The 20478-nt window shown below is 40.9% G+C and overlaps 1 protein-coding gene across 5 annotated transcripts in view; it reads right to left on the reverse strand.

Moving 5' to 3' along the window:
- Window positions 1-20478, reverse strand: part of amph (amphiphysin) — a 151153-nt gene that overhangs the window by 69973 nt on the left and 60702 nt on the right. For all 5 annotated transcript variants that reach the window (XM_023977635.1, XM_023977634.1, XM_023977636.1 and 2 more), the window contains exon 4: window positions 14975-15069. In XM_023977635.1, the coding sequence (XP_023833403.1) occupies window positions 14975-15069 (95 nt within the window). The remainder of the gene's footprint in view (window positions 1-14974; window positions 15070-20478) is intronic.

Raw genomic sequence — 20478 nt, forward strand, 5'->3', positions numbered from 1 at the left:
TGGTTCGTAAGGATAGCGTAGCTAACAAATTGTCAGCCAATGTAACTTATTTGAAAAGTGATTACATTGCTCAACATTTTCTTAATAGTTGTCATATTTAGTTAATGCAATCAATTTGTTCTGGCTCTCGTTGGATTTCTGCTGCATATTTTCCGCCATTTTCCTCAAATCTGAAAATGATGTGAAGCCACGCCCATTTTCTGAAGAATTGCATTATGGGCCCTAAAAGCACGGAAATAGTGTCTCCTGCTTGTATACTTCGTATTTTGGCGAATGTAGTACGACATCCGGGAACTTTTGGCATACTAAACTCAGCAAAAAAAGAAACATCCTCTCACTGTCAACTGCGTTTATTTTCATCAAACTTAACATGTGTAAATATGTGTATGAGTGTAACCGATGTGAAATGGCTAGCTAGTTAGCGGTGGTGTGCGCTAATYGCAATTCAAATCGGTGACATCACTCGCTCTGAGACTTTAAAGTAGTTGTTCCCCTTGCTCTGCAAGGGCAGCGGCTTTTGTGGTGCGATGGGTAACAATGCTTCGTGGGTGTCAGTTGTTGATGTGTGCAGAGGGTCCCTGGTTTGAGCCCAGGTAGGGGCGAGGAGAGGGACGGAAGCTATACTGTTACATGAACATAACAAGATTCAACAACTGTGTCCCTGAACAAGGTGGGGGGGTCAAAATCAAAAGTAACAGTCAGTATCTGGTGTGGCCACCAGCTGAATTAAGTACTGCAGTGCATCTCCTCCTCATGGACTGCACCAGACTGCACCGTTCTTGCTGTGAGATGTTACCCCACTCTTCCACCAAGGCACCAGCAAGTTCCCTCAACGGGATTGAGATCCGGGTTCTTCGCTGGCCATGGCAGAACACTGACATTCCTGTCTTCCAGGATATCACGGACAGAACGAGCAGTATGGCATTGTCATGCTGGAGGTTGAGGCACATCGTTGAGATTGCCTGCAATGACAACAAGCTCAGTCCAATGATGCTGTGACACACTGCCACAGACCATGACGGACCCTCCACCTCCAAATCGATCCCGCTCCAGAGTACAGGCCTCAGTGTAACGCTCATTCCTTCGACAATAAATGTGAATCCGACCATAACCCCTGGTGAGACAAAACCGCGACTTGTCAGTGAAGAGCACTTTTTGTCAGTCCTGTCTGGTCCTGTGATGGTGGGTTTGTGCCCATAGGCGATGATGTTTCCGGTGAGGACCTGCCTTACAACAGGCCTACAAGCCCTCAGTCCAGCCTCTCTCAGCCTATTGCGGACAGTCTGAGCACTGATGGAGGGATTGTGCGTTCCTGGTGTTACTCGGGCAGTTGTTGTTGCCATCCTGTACCTGTCCTGCAGGTGTGATGTTCGGATGTACCGATCCTGTGCAGGTGTTGTTACATGTGGTCTGCCACTGCYTGTCCCTGTAGCGCTGTATTTCGGCGTCTCACAGTACAGACATTGTCATTTATTGCCCTGGCCACATCTGCAGTCCTCATGCCTCCTTGCAGCATGCCTAAGGCACGTTCACGCAGATGAACAGGGACCCTGGGCATCTTTCGTTTGCTGTTTTTCAGAGTCAGTAGAAAGGCCTCTTTAGTGTCCTAATGTTTTCATAACTGTGACCTTATTTGCCTACCGTCTGTAAGCTGTTAGTGTCTTGACGACCGTTCCACAGGTGCATGTTCTTTAATTGTTTATGGTTCATTGAACAAGCATGGGAAACAGTGTTTTTATAACCCTTTACAATGAAGATCTGTGAAGTTATTTGGATTTTTACGATTTATCTTTGAAAGACAGGGTCCTGAAAAAGGGACGTTTCTATAGTTTCTATACTCCATTGACGTCACAAATAGTACGGTTAGAGCGGTTAGTATGAGTATTTGAACACAGCTTATGTTTGGAATGTATATTTCTCGCATAGAATAGGGCAACTTTTGGACTACGAGGCATACTAGATTGACATAGGCTAGAGCTTTTGCTGTTCCGTTATTCCTACTCATCGGCTGATGAAAAGTCAACCTGAAGAGTTCTTCCAATATCATCGATATGCACCTCGCAATTGGGGATGCCGCCGGGAAAGGGGATGCCGCCGGAAAATTCGAGGCATTAGCATGTGCAAGTCAAATTGTGAATGAGAGACTGATGAAGTGTACAGCCTGCGCAAAAAAACAAAGCGGAGCTCATGCCTTTCAAGCAAATTTTTTCAAATCATCTAGTCACATCATGCAGCCTTAGAATGTCCTTTCTATTTAATTCAGCTTTGTTCAATTGTATTCTTCATAATATAAAATCATATAAAATAATTCCAATTCTAAGCAAATCTTGTTTGCTAAATGAACTAGTGTAGCCCACAGCCATTTGGCATAGCCAGATGAGGACATAACGTAACATAAGGACTCAGAGTATGATATTCTGTTCTTCTGAAATAGACTAKATTTTTTTCATATCATGCTCCTTRAGACCTGTCTAAAATAAAGAAAGGCTTTATTGGGAAGGCGTAGGCTCTATTACATGGATTAATTAGACTTTTTCAAGTGTACATGTGTGAAAGACAGGAGACGCTAAAGGTGTTTATGTTAATTAACGGTCAATTACCATGAGACTGACAGTTATTTACTTGACAATCACCGGCTGACGAAATTTCCTGACCGCCACAACTCTATTCACACCCCTTGTCTTTTTCCATATTGTCGTGTTACAGCATTTATTTAATTGAGATTGTGCATCTCTGGCCTGCACACAGTACCCCATAACGTCAAAGTGGAATTATGTTTTTAGAAATGTTTACAAATAAATGACAAATGAAAAGCTGAAATGTCTTGAGTCAATAAGTAATCTACCCATTTGTTATTGCATGCCTAATTAAGTTCAGGAGAGAACATTAGCTTAACAAGTCACATAATCAGTAGCATGGACTCACCCTGTGTGCAATAATATCATGACCACCTCATCTCTGTAACCCACCAATACAATTATATGAAATGTCCCTCAGTCGAGCAGTGAATTTCAAACACGGATTCAACCACAAAGACCAGGGAGATTTTCTAATGCCTTGCAAAGACAGACACCTATTGGTAGATGGGTAAAAAAAAGTAGACGATGAATATCCCTTTGAGCATGGTGAAGTTATTAATTACACATTGGATGGTGTATCAATACACCCAGTCACTACAAAGCTACAGGCGTCCATCCTAAATCAGTTGACGGAAAGGAAGAAAACCGCTCAGGGATTTCACTATGAGGTGACAGTGATTTTAAAACAGTAACAGAGTTGGATGACGAAAACTGAGGCTGGATCAACATTGTAGTTACTCCACAATACTAAACTAAATTACAGAGTAGAAAGAAGGAAGCCTGCATCCCGTTTGCAGTAAGGTACTAAAGTAAAACTGCAAAAAATGTGGCAAAGAAATGTACTTTATGTCCTGAATAAAAAGTGTTATGTTTCAGGAAAATCCAACAAAATACATCACAGCGTACCACTCTCCATATTTTCAAGCATGGTGGCGGCTGCATAATGTTATGGGTATGCTTGTCATCGACAAGGACTAGGGAGTTTTTGGGGATAAAAAGAAATGGAATAGAGCTAAGCATTTGCAAAATCCTAGAGGAAAACCTGGTTCAGCCTGCTTTCCAACAAACACTGGGAGACAAATTCACCTGTTAGCAGGACAATAACCTAAAGTATACACTAGAGTTGCTTACCAAGACCACATTGAATGTTTCTGAGTGGCCTAGTTACAGTTTGGACTTAAATCGGCTTGAAAATCTATGGCAAGACTTGAAAATGGCTTCCTAGCAATGATCAATAACCAACTTGACAGAGCTTGAAGAATTAAAAAAATAATAAGGTGTAAATATTGTACAATCCAGGTTTCAAAAGCGCTTAGAGGCATACCCAGAAAGACTCGGCAGTAATCACTGCCAAAAGAGATTCTAACATGTATTGACTCAGGGGTATGAAAACTTACAGTACCAGTCAAAAGTTTGGACACACCTACTATTTCAAGGCTTTTTCTTTATTTTCTACATTGTAGACTAATAGTGAAGACATCAACTATGAAATAACACATACGGAATCATGTAGTAACCAAAAAAGACAGAATGCCAAGAGTGTGCAAAGCTGTCATCAAGGCAAAGAATGGCTACTTTGAAGAATATAAAATATATTTTGATTTGTTGAACACTTTTTTGGGTTGCTACATGATTCCGTAGGTGTTATTTCATAGTTGATGTCTTCACTATTATTCTACAATGTAGAAAATAGTAAAAATAAAGAAAAACCCTTGAATGAGTAGGTGTGTCCAAACTTCTGACTGGTACTGTACGTTTTCACTTTGTCATTATGGGGTATTGTATGTAGATGGGTGAGAATAAAAAAAWATATATATATTGAATCCATTTGGAATTCAGGCTGTAACACAGCACAATGTGGAATAAGACAAGGGGTATGAATACTTTCTGAAGGCACTGTATAAAGCCGTTTTTTTTTTAAATAGATGGAGGGTGCATGAAAATAAAAAATGCCATCACACACAAACAAATACAGACAATGTACTTTTTATAGTCTAACTTTACTGCAGAGGTCCAAAACATTGTCATACTTGTTGAACAGTCTTGAAACAAGTCTTGAAACAAGACGCAACACGTTTCAGACCCTATTTTGGGGTGCCCTAAAATAAAATACATATTGGGAACACTCGCGTCCTTCATCTCAAAACAGACTCCTTGTATTAAAGGAAGAGTGAGTGTTTTTTTCCTGCTTGATAATATACAATCTAGAACGTGAACATTCAACAAGTGCGATCGAACTGTGGAATCCAATCCAAAGCCAACCTTGCTTTAAAAAAAAAACACAAACGCAAGAGCCACTTGAGATGCAAACTTGACTAACCTGTACCCCCTGTATATAGCGCATGTGACAAATACAAATTCATTTAAACTCAATGATAGAGACAGATGCTTTGTCCTTGAGCCTTGGTTGACACCTTCATCTATCTTGTTTTTTGTTCAAGTCACCCTTCAATTTCAGAGCTTTTATCAGCAACACAATGCATTATGCTCTGCATTTCATTTGACTGTGGCCTATGTTCTCTGTTGAAGGGATAGTTTAGCCAAACTTTGCTTGGGTCAAATTCCTCTTACCTTGAGTTGCCTCTAGGCCAGTAGTGGCAGCATCCACAGTAATCCATTGTTTACTTTTCCACAGCCAGGAGTTAGCATGATTAGCATTGTACAAAAAAAATGAATGTAATCCATGGTACCGATGTTTACAAAGCTTCATTGCAAGATAAAAATGTATTTTAAAAACACTAATCTATGTTTGACAATTGGTGGAGTTTGCAGGGATTTTTTTAACCTGCATATTTGTGAAATAGTCACTGGAAGTGTGTTACTCAAAACTGGAACTGTTTCCTCATGTAGTCTCACAGCCACATCTGTTTCTGTTGTTTGCTGTAATATGGACAATAAAGTTGTATTGAATTATATTGTATTCCATTGGGCCCTCAGACGTGGATTGATTATCAGCTGTGAACAAATTCACTGGTGGCTTGATGGAACTATCAGAGAATTTCAATTTGGCTAAGAGGAATTTGACCGAAACATCAATTCTGGTTAAACTATACCTTTAAGGGTGGCAGGTAGCCTAGTGGTTAGAGCGTTGGGCCAGTAACCGAAAGGTTGCTAGGTTGAACAAGGCAGTTAACCCACAACCGAAAGGTTGCCCCTGAACAAGGCAGTTAACCCACTGTTCCTAGGCTGTCATTGTAAATAAGAATTTGTTCTAAACTGACTTGCCTAGTTAAATAAAAATATGAAAAGAAATTAAGGGCCACTCTGGTCTTTAAGTTAAACAATCACTACTTTCAATGACTAGATCATAACTCCCCACATCGAATCTCAGAGAACATTAGTATATTAAAGTGGAACTGACAGCATTTAAACTACTTTGCAGATATGAGAAAAAAAACAGACAATCATAACATCAGTAAAAAATATCAAATTCCCAGTTTATGTTACAAAACCAACTGCATAAGAGGTTTTAAAAATACGTTCTATTTGACTCAACATTCCATAAGGCATTGTTGGTAGAATAGATGGATTTWTTWWTWTTTTTWWATTTCACCTTTATTTAACCAGGTAGGCTAGTTGAGAACAAGTTCTCATTTGCAACTGCGACCTGGCCAAGATAAAGCATAGCAGTGTGAACAGACAACACAGAGTTACACATGGAGTAAACAATAAACAAGTCAATAACATGGTAGAAAAAAAGAGAATCTATATACAATGCAGTATAATGCATGATTCATATAATTCACCAATACATTTCTTGGTTGTAAATAACGGCTGGACTGGTCTTTGTATTTCGTATTTGTATTTATTAAGGATTCCCATTAGCTGTTGCCAAGGCATATCTACAATACAAAATCCATGTGAATGTCTGTGTGTTATGTGTATTCGTGTGTCTGTGCCTATGTTTGTGTTGCTTCACAGTCCCTGCTGTTCTATAAGCTGTATTTGTATCTGTTTTTTAAAATCTGATTCTACTACTTGCATCAGCTACCTGATGTGGAATAGATGTTCCATGTAGTCATGGCTCTTTGTCGTACTGTGCACCTTCAATGGTCTGTTCTGGACTTGGGGATTGTGAAGAGACCTCTGCTGACATGTCTTGTGGGGTATGAATGGGTGTCTGAGCTGTGTGCTAGTAGTTTAAAACAGACAGTGCTGTACATTCAACTTGTCAATACTTCGTACAAAAATAAGTAGTGATGAAGTCAATCTCTCTTCGACTTTGAGCCATGAGAGATTGACATGCATATTATTAATGTTAGCTCTCCGTGTACATTTAAGGGCCACCCGTGCTGCCCTGTTCTGAGCCAATTGTAATTTTCTTCAGTCCCTCTTTGTGGTACCTGACCACATGACTCGACAGTAGTCCAGTTGTGACCAAACTAGGGCTGTAGGACCTGCCTAGTTGATAGTGTAGTTAACAAGGCAGAGCAGTGCTTTATTATGGACAGACTTCTCCCCATCTTAGCTACTGTTGCATCAACATGTTTGTACCATGACAGTTTACAATCCAGGTACATTGTTTGCTGCCTCCATCCATTCAGGATGCACTGTTACAGTTTCAATGACTCAATAAAAAAAATAAAAAAATGGACAACTGTAAATAAGGCTGGGAATGTCAACACAACCAAACTAGCAAGGGCAATGACCCAAGTCAGTCATAACGTGGCTAATAGGCTAGTGCACGTGTCAAACACAAGGCCCGCGGGTCAAAAAGGACACACAAGTCAGTATACTGTAAATGAGTCAACAGTCGAGTCATCCGCTTCGTGAAATCACAGCCTGATGCGCTCGCGTCGGTGAATTAAGTTCAATCGCGCTGCTTTCGTTTGTCCTTCCAGCTCTCAGCGGAGGGACAGTGTACAGACACACGCCACAGTCCTAGCTAGGCTACTAAAACGTTGCAGTCTGGKTTCAGTTTTTAAAGCTTGACAACGAACAACTAAAAAACTAAACCTGCAACAACACACCATGCAAAGGAGATGTAAGCATATTGCAGCAACATTTGAGCAGTAGCCTAGGCCGGCTACTCAACWACAATACATTTTGAGTCCACCATACAGCAATGCTGCATTCAACAGCACTGGTGCAGTGCAAAAACAATGAAAAACATGTTTTAAGTTTAAATGTTACAACAAACCTATAGCTACATTTTTGTTATTTGGAGTTATCAAATACTTTTTGATAAGGGTCGCAGCATACACGACATGACTAAAAGTATGTGGACACCTGCTTGTCGTCAAACATCTCATTCCAAAARCATGGGCATGAATAAGGAGTTGGTCCCCACTTTGTTGCTATAACAGCCTCCACTCTTCTGGGAAGACTTTCCACTAGATGTTGGAACATTGCTACGGCYATTTGCTTCCATTCAGCCACAAGAGCACGAATGAGGTTGGGCATGGATGTCTGGCGATTAGACCTGGCTCGCAGTCGGCGTTCCAATTCATCCCAAAGGTGTTCGATGGGGTTGAAGTCAGGGCTCTGTGCAGGCCAGTCAAGTTCATCCACACCCATCTAGACAAACCTTTTCTGTATCGAGCTCGCTTTGTACACGTGGGCATTGTCATGCTGAAACAGGAAAAGGCCTTCCCCAAACTGTGAATCGTCTAGAATGTCATTGTATGCTGTAGTGTTAAGATTTCCCGTTCACTGGAACTAAGGGGCCTAGCGCGAACCATGAAAAACAGCCACCAAACTTTACAGTTGGCACTATGCATTCGGGCAGGTTCGTCCGTCAGACTGCCAGATGGTGAAGCGTGATTCATCACTTCTGACAACGCGTTTCCACTACTACAGAGTGGCGGCGAGCTTTACACCACTCCAGCTGACGCTTGGCATTGCACATGGTGGTCTTAGGCTTGTGTGCGGCTGTTCGGCTATGGAAACCCATTTCATGAAGCTCCCAACGAACAGTTCTTGTGCCAACGATGCTTCCAGAGGCAGTTTGGAACTCGGTTGTGAGAGTTGCAACCGAGGACAGACGATTTTTCCGAGCTACTCGCTTCAGCACTCGGCGGTCCCGTTCTGTGAGCTTGTGTGGCCTACCACTTTGCGGCTGAACCTTTGTTGCTCCTAGACGTTTCCACTTCACAATAACAGCACTTAGTTAATTGTGGTAGCTCTTGAAGGGCAGAAATTTGACAAACTAACTTGTTGGTTGTTTGATCAATAGGACTGAAGTATGTAAAATGTATGAGGACTCCCGTGGTATTTACATATTAGCAGAAAAACATACAAGTGGCTTTTGGAAAATGCGTTCTAATGATCTAATGTCGCGCTTTTGCTATTGCCTGTAAACACACAGTCCAGTTCAAAGTGAATGATGTGGGTGGCTTATTTGCAWATAGGCCTACTGTAGCTCTGGTTGGCTATSGTGCACCGGTCTGCGTAGACTCCGGTCCTGGACAAGACAGATGTTTTTATTATTTCTTGCAGTGTCTATTTATTATACAAACGCATGGCAGTTTTCSCACTGTATACTGCTATAGAATGTTCACATTCCCAAACATTATATGAATTTATGAAAATGACCATATGTAAGTGCTRGTTCTTCCTGGGGGTTTATATGAACAGATTATAATACGATTTCATGTTGATAAAACACTGTCAGTTCCACTTTAAATATTGCAGTAATTCATTCAGTTGGTATCATATCTCTTTACTGCTTTCAATAAAGTCAAAGATCTTTAAAACTGCTGGTTTTATTTGATTCCAAAACTATAATTTATTCCTCCCATGATCAATATTGATGGATATTGTCACAGTGCTATTGTCCTCTTGACTTGACTCAGTTCAGGAAATGGGTCAGTGTCTAGTATGCTCTKTGTATGCTGTTCATGTACACTACCGTTCAAAAGTTTGGGGTCACTTAGAAAMYTCCTTGTTTTCCATGAAAACATACATGAAAWMAGTTGCAAAATGAATACGAAATATATTCAAGACGTTGACAAGGTTATAAATAATGATTTTTAATTGAAATCATAATTGTGTCCATCAAACTTTGCTTTCATCAAAGAATCCTCCATTGGCAGCAATTACAGCCTTGCAGAGCTTTGGCATTCTAGTTGTCAATTTGTTGAGATAATCTGAWGATTTCACCCCACCTCCCACAAGTTGGATTGGCTTGATGGGCACTTCTTACGGACAAGCTGCTATGGACAAGCTGCTCCCACAACAGCTCAATAGGGTTGAGATCCGGTGACTGTGCCGGCCACTCCATTTTAGACAGAATACCAGCTGACTGCTTCTTCCCTAAATAGTTGTTGCATAGTTTGGAGCTGTGCTTTGGGTCATTGTCCTGTTGTAGGAGGAAATTGGATCCAATTAAGCGCCGTCCACAGGGTATGGCATGGCGTAGCCTTCCTTCTTCAAGATCCCTTTTACCCTGTACAAATCTCCCACTTTACCACCCCCAGACCATCACATTGCCTCCACCATGCTTGACAGATGGCGTCAAGCACTCCTACAGCATCTTTTCATTTTTTCTGCATCTCATGAAAGATCTTCTTTGTGATCCGAACACCTCAAACTTAGATTTGTCTGTCCATAACACTTTTTCCAATCTTCCTCTGTCCAGTGTCTGTGTTCTTTTGCCCATCTTAATATTTTATTTTTTGGCCAGTCTGAGATATGGCTTTTCCTTTGCAACTCTGCCTAGAAGGCCAGAATCCGGAGTCGCCTCTTCACTGTTGACGTTGAGGCTGGTGTTTTGCGGGCACATTTAATGAAGCTGCCAGTTGACGACTTGTGAGGCGTCTGCTTCTCAAACTAGACACTCTAATGTACTTGTCCTCTCGCTCAGTTGTGCACCGAGGCCTCCACTCCTCTTTCATTCTGGTTAGAGCCAGTTTGCGCTGTTCTGTGAAGGGAGTATTACACAGCGTTGTGTACGAGATCTTCAGTTTCTTGGCAATTCTCACGTGTAATAGCCTTAATTTCTCAGAACAAGAATAGCCTGACGAGTTCAGAAGAAAGTCCTTTGTTTCTGGCCATTTTGAGCCTGTAATCGAACCCACAAATGCTGATGCTCCAGATACTCAAACTAGTCTAAAGAAGGCCAGTTTTATTGCTTCTTTAATCAGGACAACAGATTTCTGCCTGTGCTAACATTAATTGCAAAAAAAGATTTTCTAATGATCAATTAGCCTTTTAAAATGATAAACTTGGATTAGCTAACACAACGTGCCATTGGAACACAGAGTGATGGTTGCTTATATGTGCTCTGTACGCCTATGTAGATATTCCATTAAAATGCACATTTGTGGCCTGCTGGAGTCCATTTTGCAGGGCTTCTGGCAGTGCTCCTCCTTGCACAAAGGCGGAGGTAGCGGTCCTGCTGCTGGGTTGTTGCCCTCCTACGGCCTCCTCCACGTCTCCTGATGTACTGGCCTGTCTCCTGGTAGCCGCCTCCATGCTCTGGACACTACGCTGACAGACACAGCAAAACCTTCTTGCTACAGCTGCATTGATGTGCCATCCTGGATGAGCTGCACTACCTGAAGCCACTTGTGTGGCGTTGTGAACTCCGTCTCATCTACCACTAGAGTGAAAGCACCGCCAGCATTCAAAAGTGACCAAAACATCAGCAGGAAGCATAGGAACTGAGAAGTGGTCTGTGGTCACCACCTGCAGAACCACTCCTTTATGGGCGTGTCTTGCTAATTGCCTATAATTTCCACCTTTTGTCTATTCCATTTGCCACAAAGCATGTGAAATTTATTGTCAAATCGTGTTGCTTCCTAAGTGACAGTTTGATTTCACAGAAGTGTGATTGACTTGGGAGTTACATTGTGTTGTTTAAGTGTTCCCTTATTTTTTTGAGCAGTGTATAATATAATAATTCAAACAAAAACAACAACACTATCATCAACTGTTGTTTTACATATGAGGAACCACAGATAACTCATGTGTACAGGTTTGGATAGATTTTAGCCATGTTTTCAATTCAAATGTAAAGTATAATAATCAGTGCAGCTTCTCAAGTCCATGGGCATTGCATTACAGTATAATATATCTCTAACAGAGAAGGCCGATTGGCCGATTTTACTGTTTTTGAAAAGGGACAACGCAATCCCCCTCTAGTTACTGCCCTTGTTATCCTGGGGAGGTGCTTTCCTTGAGCATGATATGCCGGCATAATTGGAGGGCAAAGACCATGCAGATTCTTAAAGACAAGGCTTGCATCTACATACTGCTTAAAGCTATCCAGATTAAATAAATTATGTTTGTAAATTAAATACCAATGGCGGTAACTGTTTGGTTTGTTATCAAAAATCTTAAGTGTTTGTTTTGTAGAGTGATTCAATTGGTTTCAGAATAGTAGCTCCTGCTTGTGACCAGCATGTGAGGCAATATCTCAGATGTGAGAAGATCATAGCATGCATATGTAGTTTGGCGCCCTCCAGAAGAAGGAAAGATTCTATAAACCCAAAGTTGGATAATCCAAATTTAACCACCTTCTTCAGATGTTTCTTAAATGTCAAGTTCGAGTCTGAATGACACCAAGATACCTMAAGTTAGACACAACTTTCAAATTCTCCCCATTAACATGAACAGCTGGTTGGGAAGAATCAACGMATTTCTTAGAGAAGTACATACAAACAGTCTGGTCAATATTTAAATGCAGGCAATAATTAGTCATCCATTTAGAAACATGTACCATAGCATCACTTGACAACCAATTGTCAATTTATGTACATACAGAACCGTATCGTCTGCATACATCTGCATGTTAACTTGTGGGCAAGCAAGTGGGAGATCATTTATATAGATGGTAAACAGAAGGGGGCCTAATATTGACCCTTGTGGGACCCCAATGTTATAGTAAAGAGAGTCCGACCGAGTGTCCCCCAAACAAACCCTTTGACTTCTGTTTGTCATATAGGAATACATCCAACTAATGACTTCAGTGGACACATTAAGGGAGGTAGTAGTTTGAATAGGAGGACCTCATGATTCACAGTATCAAAGACCTTTTTAAGATCCAAAAAGACTGCACCGACTTCACCACCTATGTCCAGATTAGATTTAATACACTCCAGAAAATAGCAATTGGATGTTTCGGTAGAATGGTTAGTTCTGAATCCAAATTGCATTTAATGTATGGAGTTGCCCTGATTGAGGTGATCAGTCAGATGATCAGCCACTTTAAGCTACTTTGATAGCACTGGAAGAATGCTTATAGGTCTGTAATTTTCCACTAGTGTTGGGTCACCAGATTTTAAAACAGGTATCACTGCAGCAGACTTACAAGCATTGGGGAACAACCCATATTTGACAGACAGATTAACTAGATGTACAGTTGAAGTCGGAAGTTTACATACACTTTGGTTGGAGTCATTAAAACTCGTTTTATAACCACTCCACAAATTTCTTGTTAACAAACTATAGTTTTGGCAAGTCGGTTAGGACATCTACTTTGTGCATGACACAAGTAATTTTTCCAACAATTGTTTACAGACAGATTATTTCACTTAAATGAATTGTATCACAATTCCAGTGGTCAGAAGTTTACATACACTAAGTTGACTGTGCCTTTAAAAGCTTGGAAAATTCCAGAAAACGAGGTCATGGCTTTAGAAGCTTCTGATAGCTAATTGACATATTTGAGTCAATTGGAGGTGTACCTGTGGATGTATTTCAAGGCTTACCTTCAAACTCAGTGCCTCTTTGCTTGACATCATGGAGAAAATCAAAAGAATTCAGCCAAGACCTCAGAAAAAAATGGTAGACCTCCACAAGTCTGGTCATCCTTGGAGCAATTTCCAACAGCCTGAAGGTACCACGTTCATCTGTACAAACAATAGTACGCAGTATAACCCATGGGACCATGCAGCCGTCATACCGCTCAGGAAGGAGACGCGTTCGGTCTCCTAGAGATGAACGACTTTGGTGCGAAAAGTGCAAATCAATCCCAGAACAACAGCAAAAGACCTTGTGAAGATGCTGGAGGAAACAGGTACAGTATCAATCCACAGTAAAACGAGTCTATATCGACATAACCTGAAAGGACGCTCATAATGGAAGAAGCCACTGCTCCAAAACCGGCATTAAAAAAGCCAGACTATGGCTTGCAACTGCACATGGGGAACAAAGATCATCATGTTGTGGGGTGCTTTGCTGCAGGAGGGACTGGTGCACTTCACAAAATAGATGGCATCTGAGGGAGGGAAAATATGTAGCAACATCTCAAGACATCAGTGGAAGTTAAAGCTTGGTCCAAATGGTTCTTCCAAATGGACAATGACCCCAAGCATACTTCCAAAATTGTGGCAACAAAGTCAAGGTATGGAGTGGCCATCCCAAAGCCTGACCTCAACCTATAGAAATTTTGTGGGCAGAACTGAAAAGTGTGTGTGAGCAAGGAGTGTATGTAAACGTCTAACCACTGGGAATGTGATTAAAGAAATAAAGCTGAAATAAATCATTCTCTCTACTATTATTCTGACATTTCACATTCTTAAAATAAGTGGTGATCCTAACTGACCTAAGACAGGGCATTTTACTTGGATTAAATGTCAGGAATTGGGAAAAAACTGAGTTTAAATGTATTTGGCTAAGCTGTATGTGAACCTCCGACTTCAACAGTCTCATGCCGGACCTCACAGGCCGTCGGTCGATAAATCCCKAAAATAATCAAATAAACKAGCAAGCCGTCTYGTGAGTATCAATTGACCTTTGATCCATAAGATTTCATTCATATGGAGTTGGTCTCCCCTTTTTTTATGCTGTCTATGTATTCTCTATGTATGCTGCCTATWTATGCTTGGCCGAGATAGAAACATGGCCACATACAGTATGTATTATCTACCATTTTAGATCATTTTGGACTACAGTGTGTGGAGCCYTGGTCCAGTGGTAACACTCCTGGTTCCATGCACATATGCAACTTTCTGCCATTTGTACTTACTTCTCACTGCGTCTCCACTGTTTCTAATAATTTTGTCAATAAAGCATAACAAAATATGAAAGCAGAGTGACTCTCCTGTCTCCTTAAAAAAAATTCATAAAAATATAATTATGGACCACAAGACTATAGCGATTGCTATGGCTTCGGCTAATGGAGATGTGCGAAAAAAATTAAGAAAGAATTTAGGCTAACATGATTCATTTCAGACTAAAGCAAAATCATAAATACTGATAAGTGATCATGCCTCTCCCACTATAAATGACTGACATACAGGTATGAAAACCCAGAGAGAATCATGACTTCTGAGTGAACCACACCAGAAACTCAATCAATCACGTGTGCCTTACAGTATCTGGAGTGAGCGCTCCTTGCCAGTCACATATGGTCGCAWTGAAAATCTACCATTACCAATGAACGAAAGACTGAAAAGAACAGAGGGATATGAGAATGAAAGAAGAAGAAAAGTAGGGCATGTGGCGCTCACCTTCCCGATGCTCAAGACATCGTCCTTCCCYTGCCAGTCCGGCTCGTAGACTTCATGTAGGGACTCTGTCAGGTTCATGGAAGCCTGTTGCATTGCTAGAAGACACCATCAACATGATAAAGGCTTAATTCAACCCAGTGGACCAAGTTCCCAGACACAGATCAAGCCTYGTTCTGGATTTAAGAGAACTTCCAATGAAGATTATCCATTTCGAACGCTCTTGAGTCCAGAACTAGGTTTAAAACAAACCAATAGCGCTGTACTGCCCTACCAAACAAAGAAAAAATTATGATCAAATCGCTTTGAGCAGATGATGGAGGTCAAAGTGCATGGTCAGCAAAAATAAAAGAAAGACTGAACACTGCCATGTTGACCTGGGGCTGTATCCACAAATCATCTCAGAGTGCTGATCTGTCCATATAATCGTATTCATTATGATCGAAAAGGGAAAAACTGATATTAGATCAGCATCATAGTACACATCATTTTAGTCTGTAAAAATAGAATAGTTGTGTGAAAATATCAGCTTGATTCCCCTTGCAGGAGCTGACCAGTCATAATGAAAAAAATTATGTTCATTTGTATATTTTACATTTTAGTCATTTAGCAGACATTCAGTTAATGCATTGAGGTACGACAACCACTTGTACATTCTCATTTCGATGCCAAACCCACCACTGGTGTGCTTGGCCAAAGAGCTCTATMTTCATGTCCTCCAATAAATGTCCTCCACTGACACTTGGATTGGAATCGGTGCTTTGGTCAGATGACATGAAAACTGAGCTCTTTGGCCACGCACACCAGTGGTGGGTTTGYCGTCGAAATGAGAATGCATGAGCAGGAAAGAAATAACATACCTACTGTACAATATGGTGGTAGACCTTGATGTTATGGGGCTATTTTGATTCCCCTGGTACTGGGYCCCTTGTTAAYGTCAACGACATCATGAACTTTACCCAGTACCAGGATATTTTAGCCAAAAACCTGGTTGCCTCTGCKAGGAGGCTGACACTTGGCCGCAAGTGGATCTTCCAGTAAGACAATAACCCCAAGCACACATCAAAATCCACAAAGAAATGGTTAATTGGCCACAAAAATCTACATTTTGCAATGGCCATCTCTGTCTACGGACTTGAAACCCATTGCAAACCTATGGTTTGTATTGAATAGGGCAGTCCAAATGCGCAGACAAAGGATACCAAGGATCTGGAAGGATTCTGTATGGAGGAATGGTCTAAGATTCCCCCCCCCCCACAATGTGTTCTTCAACTCATAAAATATTTTAGAAAAATATTAACCAAAGGTTATTATAGTCTTGTGTTTCCATATTAGTTTTTATTTCTCTTCGTTTTCAGATTTTTGTTTAGTTTCATTTCGTTTTCAGAATTACTTTACTAGTTTTATTTACTTTCAGTTTTATAAAATAATTTCTATTTCATTTTTATATAATTTAGTTTTAGTTTTAGTTGTTAGGGACAGAAAGTTGCCCATGCTTGGGAGGCTAGGAGCATTTAAATGTTGTATAGTTTTTGTGCTTTTGGTGGTCATTTTCTGCCAGTGTGGGGCAGTAATGCAGGTTTAAAGGTAGACTCAGTGAGATGACGTACAGTAGATGCACAAAGTAAACAGTTGTAGTGGGTAGACAACCAGGAGCGTTCTCCACTGTTTTGGTCCCGTAGCTACCATGTTGTAGCAGCGTGCACATACCCAGACCCACACCGTGTGACTGTGTGAGAGCAAAGTTTTGCATTATGCTCATCTCAATGGGCACGTTCGAGCGGATCAATTTTGTCAATTCGTCACCGCCTTTCAAAGTGTGTTGCATTCTGGGGATAAAAAAAATTGTCTAACTTGCGCCTACATGTCAACTGCCTGATCTTTACAAAAATCGTGTGATCAAAGGTCATGAAGTTTTGACTGCAGTCGACTGCAAGTTTCTGCATTTGCTCTTCAGCAACTTCATTCTGCAGCTATTTCCTGCATTGTGTACAAATGTGTTATTCAACGCGTTTCAATAGCAGTAAAGGCCAAATGCAATGTTTAAAATGATTGTGTATATACACTACCATTCAAAAGTTTAGAGTCACTTAGAAATGTCCTTGTTTTTGAAAGAAAAGCAAATAAAATAACATCAAATTGATCGGAAATACAGTGTAGACATTGTTAATGTCGTAAATTACTATTGTAGCTGGAAACGGCAGATTTCTTATGGAATATCTACATAGCAAAACACCAGTCTCAACGTCAACAGTGAAGAGGCGAACATTTAGGCAGAGTTCCTCTGTCCAGTGTCTGTGTTCTTTTGCCCATCTTAATCTATTCTTTTTATTGGCCAATCTGAGATATGGCTTTTTCTTTGCAACTCTGCCTAGAAGGCCAGCATCCCGGAGCCGCTTCACTGTTGACGTTGAGACTGGTGTTTTGCAGGTACTATTTATTGAAGCTGGCAGTTGACGACTGGTGAGCCGTCTGTTTCTCAAACTAGACACTCTAATGTACTTGTCCTCTTGCTCAGTTGTGCACCGGGGCCTCCCACTCCTCTTTCTATTCTGGTTGTAGCCAGTTTGCGCTGTTCTGTGACTGTCTCTTATACACATCTAGATGTGTATAAGAGACAGATTCACTACCATTCAAAAGTTTAGAGTCACTTAGAAATGTCCTTGTTTTTGAAAGAAAAGCAAATAAAATAACATCAAAAATAACATAAAATCTGTCTCTTATACACATCTAGATGTGTATAAGAGACAGGCTAAATGGTCTATTTGATGATCATCTTATTAAAACAATTCCACATGTTAGATTAGTAGATATTGCGATCTAAGAGCTTAGACCTACCCTCTGATTCATTGAGGGTGTTTTTATGAGACTCTCGAGAAACGTGACCAAAGACGTGACTTAAACTGGAACCAATTTGCTGTGATTCATGTGTACAGTGGATATATACAAATACATGTGATATTTACACAACAACAACAAAAAAGGCTGAAAACCCCATTAGAAAATACATTTGAATTTTGCCCCCCCAGYAAACTAAGACTGAACATAATTATTTCATTTTGGAGTCAAATATAATAGTTTCGGTATATATACATTATTTTATATCAGTTTACTAAATAGTTGTTGTTTTAGTTTCCAATAATCATCTTGAGACGAACAACCACCGATATAAACGAAAACTTCTGACATTTTTAGAACTGTATTGCTTGTATTTTAATGTAGGGCCATAGGGAAGACCGGTCATGTGGAGATGTTCCTATTGAAACATATATATATTTTTACGTTGCTAGTTTGTTTAATTAGCTTAGTAAAGATTTTTTTTAGGGGACCCTACATGGGGCCCAGACCCCAAGTTTGGGGACCACTGTACTAACCTCTTTCTACGCTTGCTTCCTCTCTCTCTTTGTCTCCTCTGCTTCCCCCTGCATGCATTGCAGCCTGCCTCAGCCTCACCTATGAGTACCACACCCAGTCATTGGCCACATCACTGTCTGTCTCAGTAGGCTACTCTCTGTTATTATGAGAACTTAGTAGCCACATTTTTTTCAACTGCTGAGGCAGGCTCCGTTTAARGTTAGCTTCTTACTTCATCCTTCTAGCTTGCTAAATAATACTAGCCAGAATAGAACTCCGACCTGGGGTACCTCAGGCCCTAGGCATGTGACGCGAGAGGGCGGAGATAGCTGTTTTAGAGAGTGGTGAGTGTGTTGCTAAAAAGGAAAACCCGGGAGGCAAATTTTGGAGGATGCAGGCGAACATAACTAACAAACCACTTTTCATGAGTCCACTCATTCGCAAAGACGCTGGCGCGTTAGAACTCAGTCAGATCAAGAATATAAGCGTTCTGAACTTTGATCAATGCTAGGAGCAATATTAAGATGTTGACCCGTAATTTATTATCTTTATTGTGTACAAAATAGATATTTTTGTAATAKWTTTTTTTTATAATTAGAAAAAGAATACCAAGGTCTGGACGTCGGGGTCCTCATGTAGTTACGGCCCTACAGGGGTGTCAATCATTTTGACCCCTACCTTTTTAGAGAAAAAAAGTATTACATGTTCAACTAAATCTCTTTCTCTGAGCAATTGTATTAGTATAAAATAATATAATTTCCCAATTTTTTTGGAGCAGACAATATAGCTCAGTTTTTGAATTATGTATACAGTCATTTTTGCTCATCTTTATCAAAATGTGTCAATCATTTTGGACCCCACRGTTGGTAAATAGGTTACTGTTCATCAAAGTACATGTGAGCATCATACACAATATGGCATGTGAGGGCTTTCTGTCTTAATACTTTGTGTTTTTCTGTTGATCCAGCACACATGTGACATTCCAAGAAGTGGATATAAATCACAGATCTTTCAGAAGTGAAAATAAAACGATCTTCCACATTAAAGCAGTTGCTATTCGTGTTTACTTTCCACTGTAGGTGTTTAGATATAGGCTCACATACTAAGTCTTGTGGGAGGGCACATATGTTCAAAGGATTAGACGACTGCCATGCTCTAGCGTGTACGTATATGTTTGCGTGTGCACATGTACGGTGCATTCGGAAAGTATTCAGACGCCTTGACTTTTTCCAAATGTTGCTARGTTACAGCCTTATTCTAAAATGGATGAAATAGTTTTTTCCCCCTCGMRGATCTACACACAATACCCCYTAATAACAAAGCAAAAACAGGTTTTTAGARATTTTAGCAAACMTATTAAAAATMKAAAACTGATATCACATTTACATTAGTAAATGTCTTCTTYCGTATGARGKTACAAGCTTGGCACATCTGTATTTGGGGAGTTACTCCCATTCTTCTCTGCAAATCTTCTCAAGCTCTGCCAGGTTGGATCAGGAACGTTGCTGCACAGCTACTTTCAGGTCTSTCCAGAGATGTTCGATCGGGTTCAAGTCCGGGCTCTGGCCTGGCCACTRAGGGACATTCAGAGACTTGTCACGAAGCCWTTCCTGGGTTGTCTTGGCTGTGTGCTTAGGGTCGTTGTCCTGTTGGAAGGAGAACCTTCACCCCCAGTCTGAGGTCCTGAGAGCTCTGGAGCAGGTTTTCATCAAGGATCTCTCTGTACTTTGCTCCATTCATCTTTCCCTRGATCCTGASTAGTCTCCCAGTCCCTGCCGCTGAAAAACATCCCCACAGCATGATGCTGCCACCACCATGCTTCAATGTAMGGATGGTGCCAGGTTTCCTCCAGAAGTGACGCTTGGCAGTCAGGCCAAAGAGTTCAATCTTGGTTTCATCAAACCAGAGAKTCTTGTTTCTCATGGTCTGAGAGTCTTTAGGTGCCWTTTGGCAAACTCCAAGTGTGCTTTCATGTGCCTTTTACTGAGGAGTGGCTTCCGTCTGGCCACTCTACCATAAAGGCCTGATTGGTGGTGCAGCAGAGATGGTTGTCCTTCTGGAAGATTCTCCACAGAGGAACTCTGGAGCTCTGTCAGAGTGACCATCGGGTTCTTGGTCACCTCCCTGACCAAGGACCTTCTCCCCCGAATGTT

This window comes from Salvelinus sp. IW2-2015, linkage group LG32 (genome assembly GCF_002910315.2).
Source record: "Salvelinus sp. IW2-2015 linkage group LG32, ASM291031v2, whole genome shotgun sequence".
NCBI classification, from domain to species: domain Eukaryota; kingdom Metazoa; phylum Chordata; class Actinopteri; order Salmoniformes; family Salmonidae; genus Salvelinus; species Salvelinus sp. IW2-2015.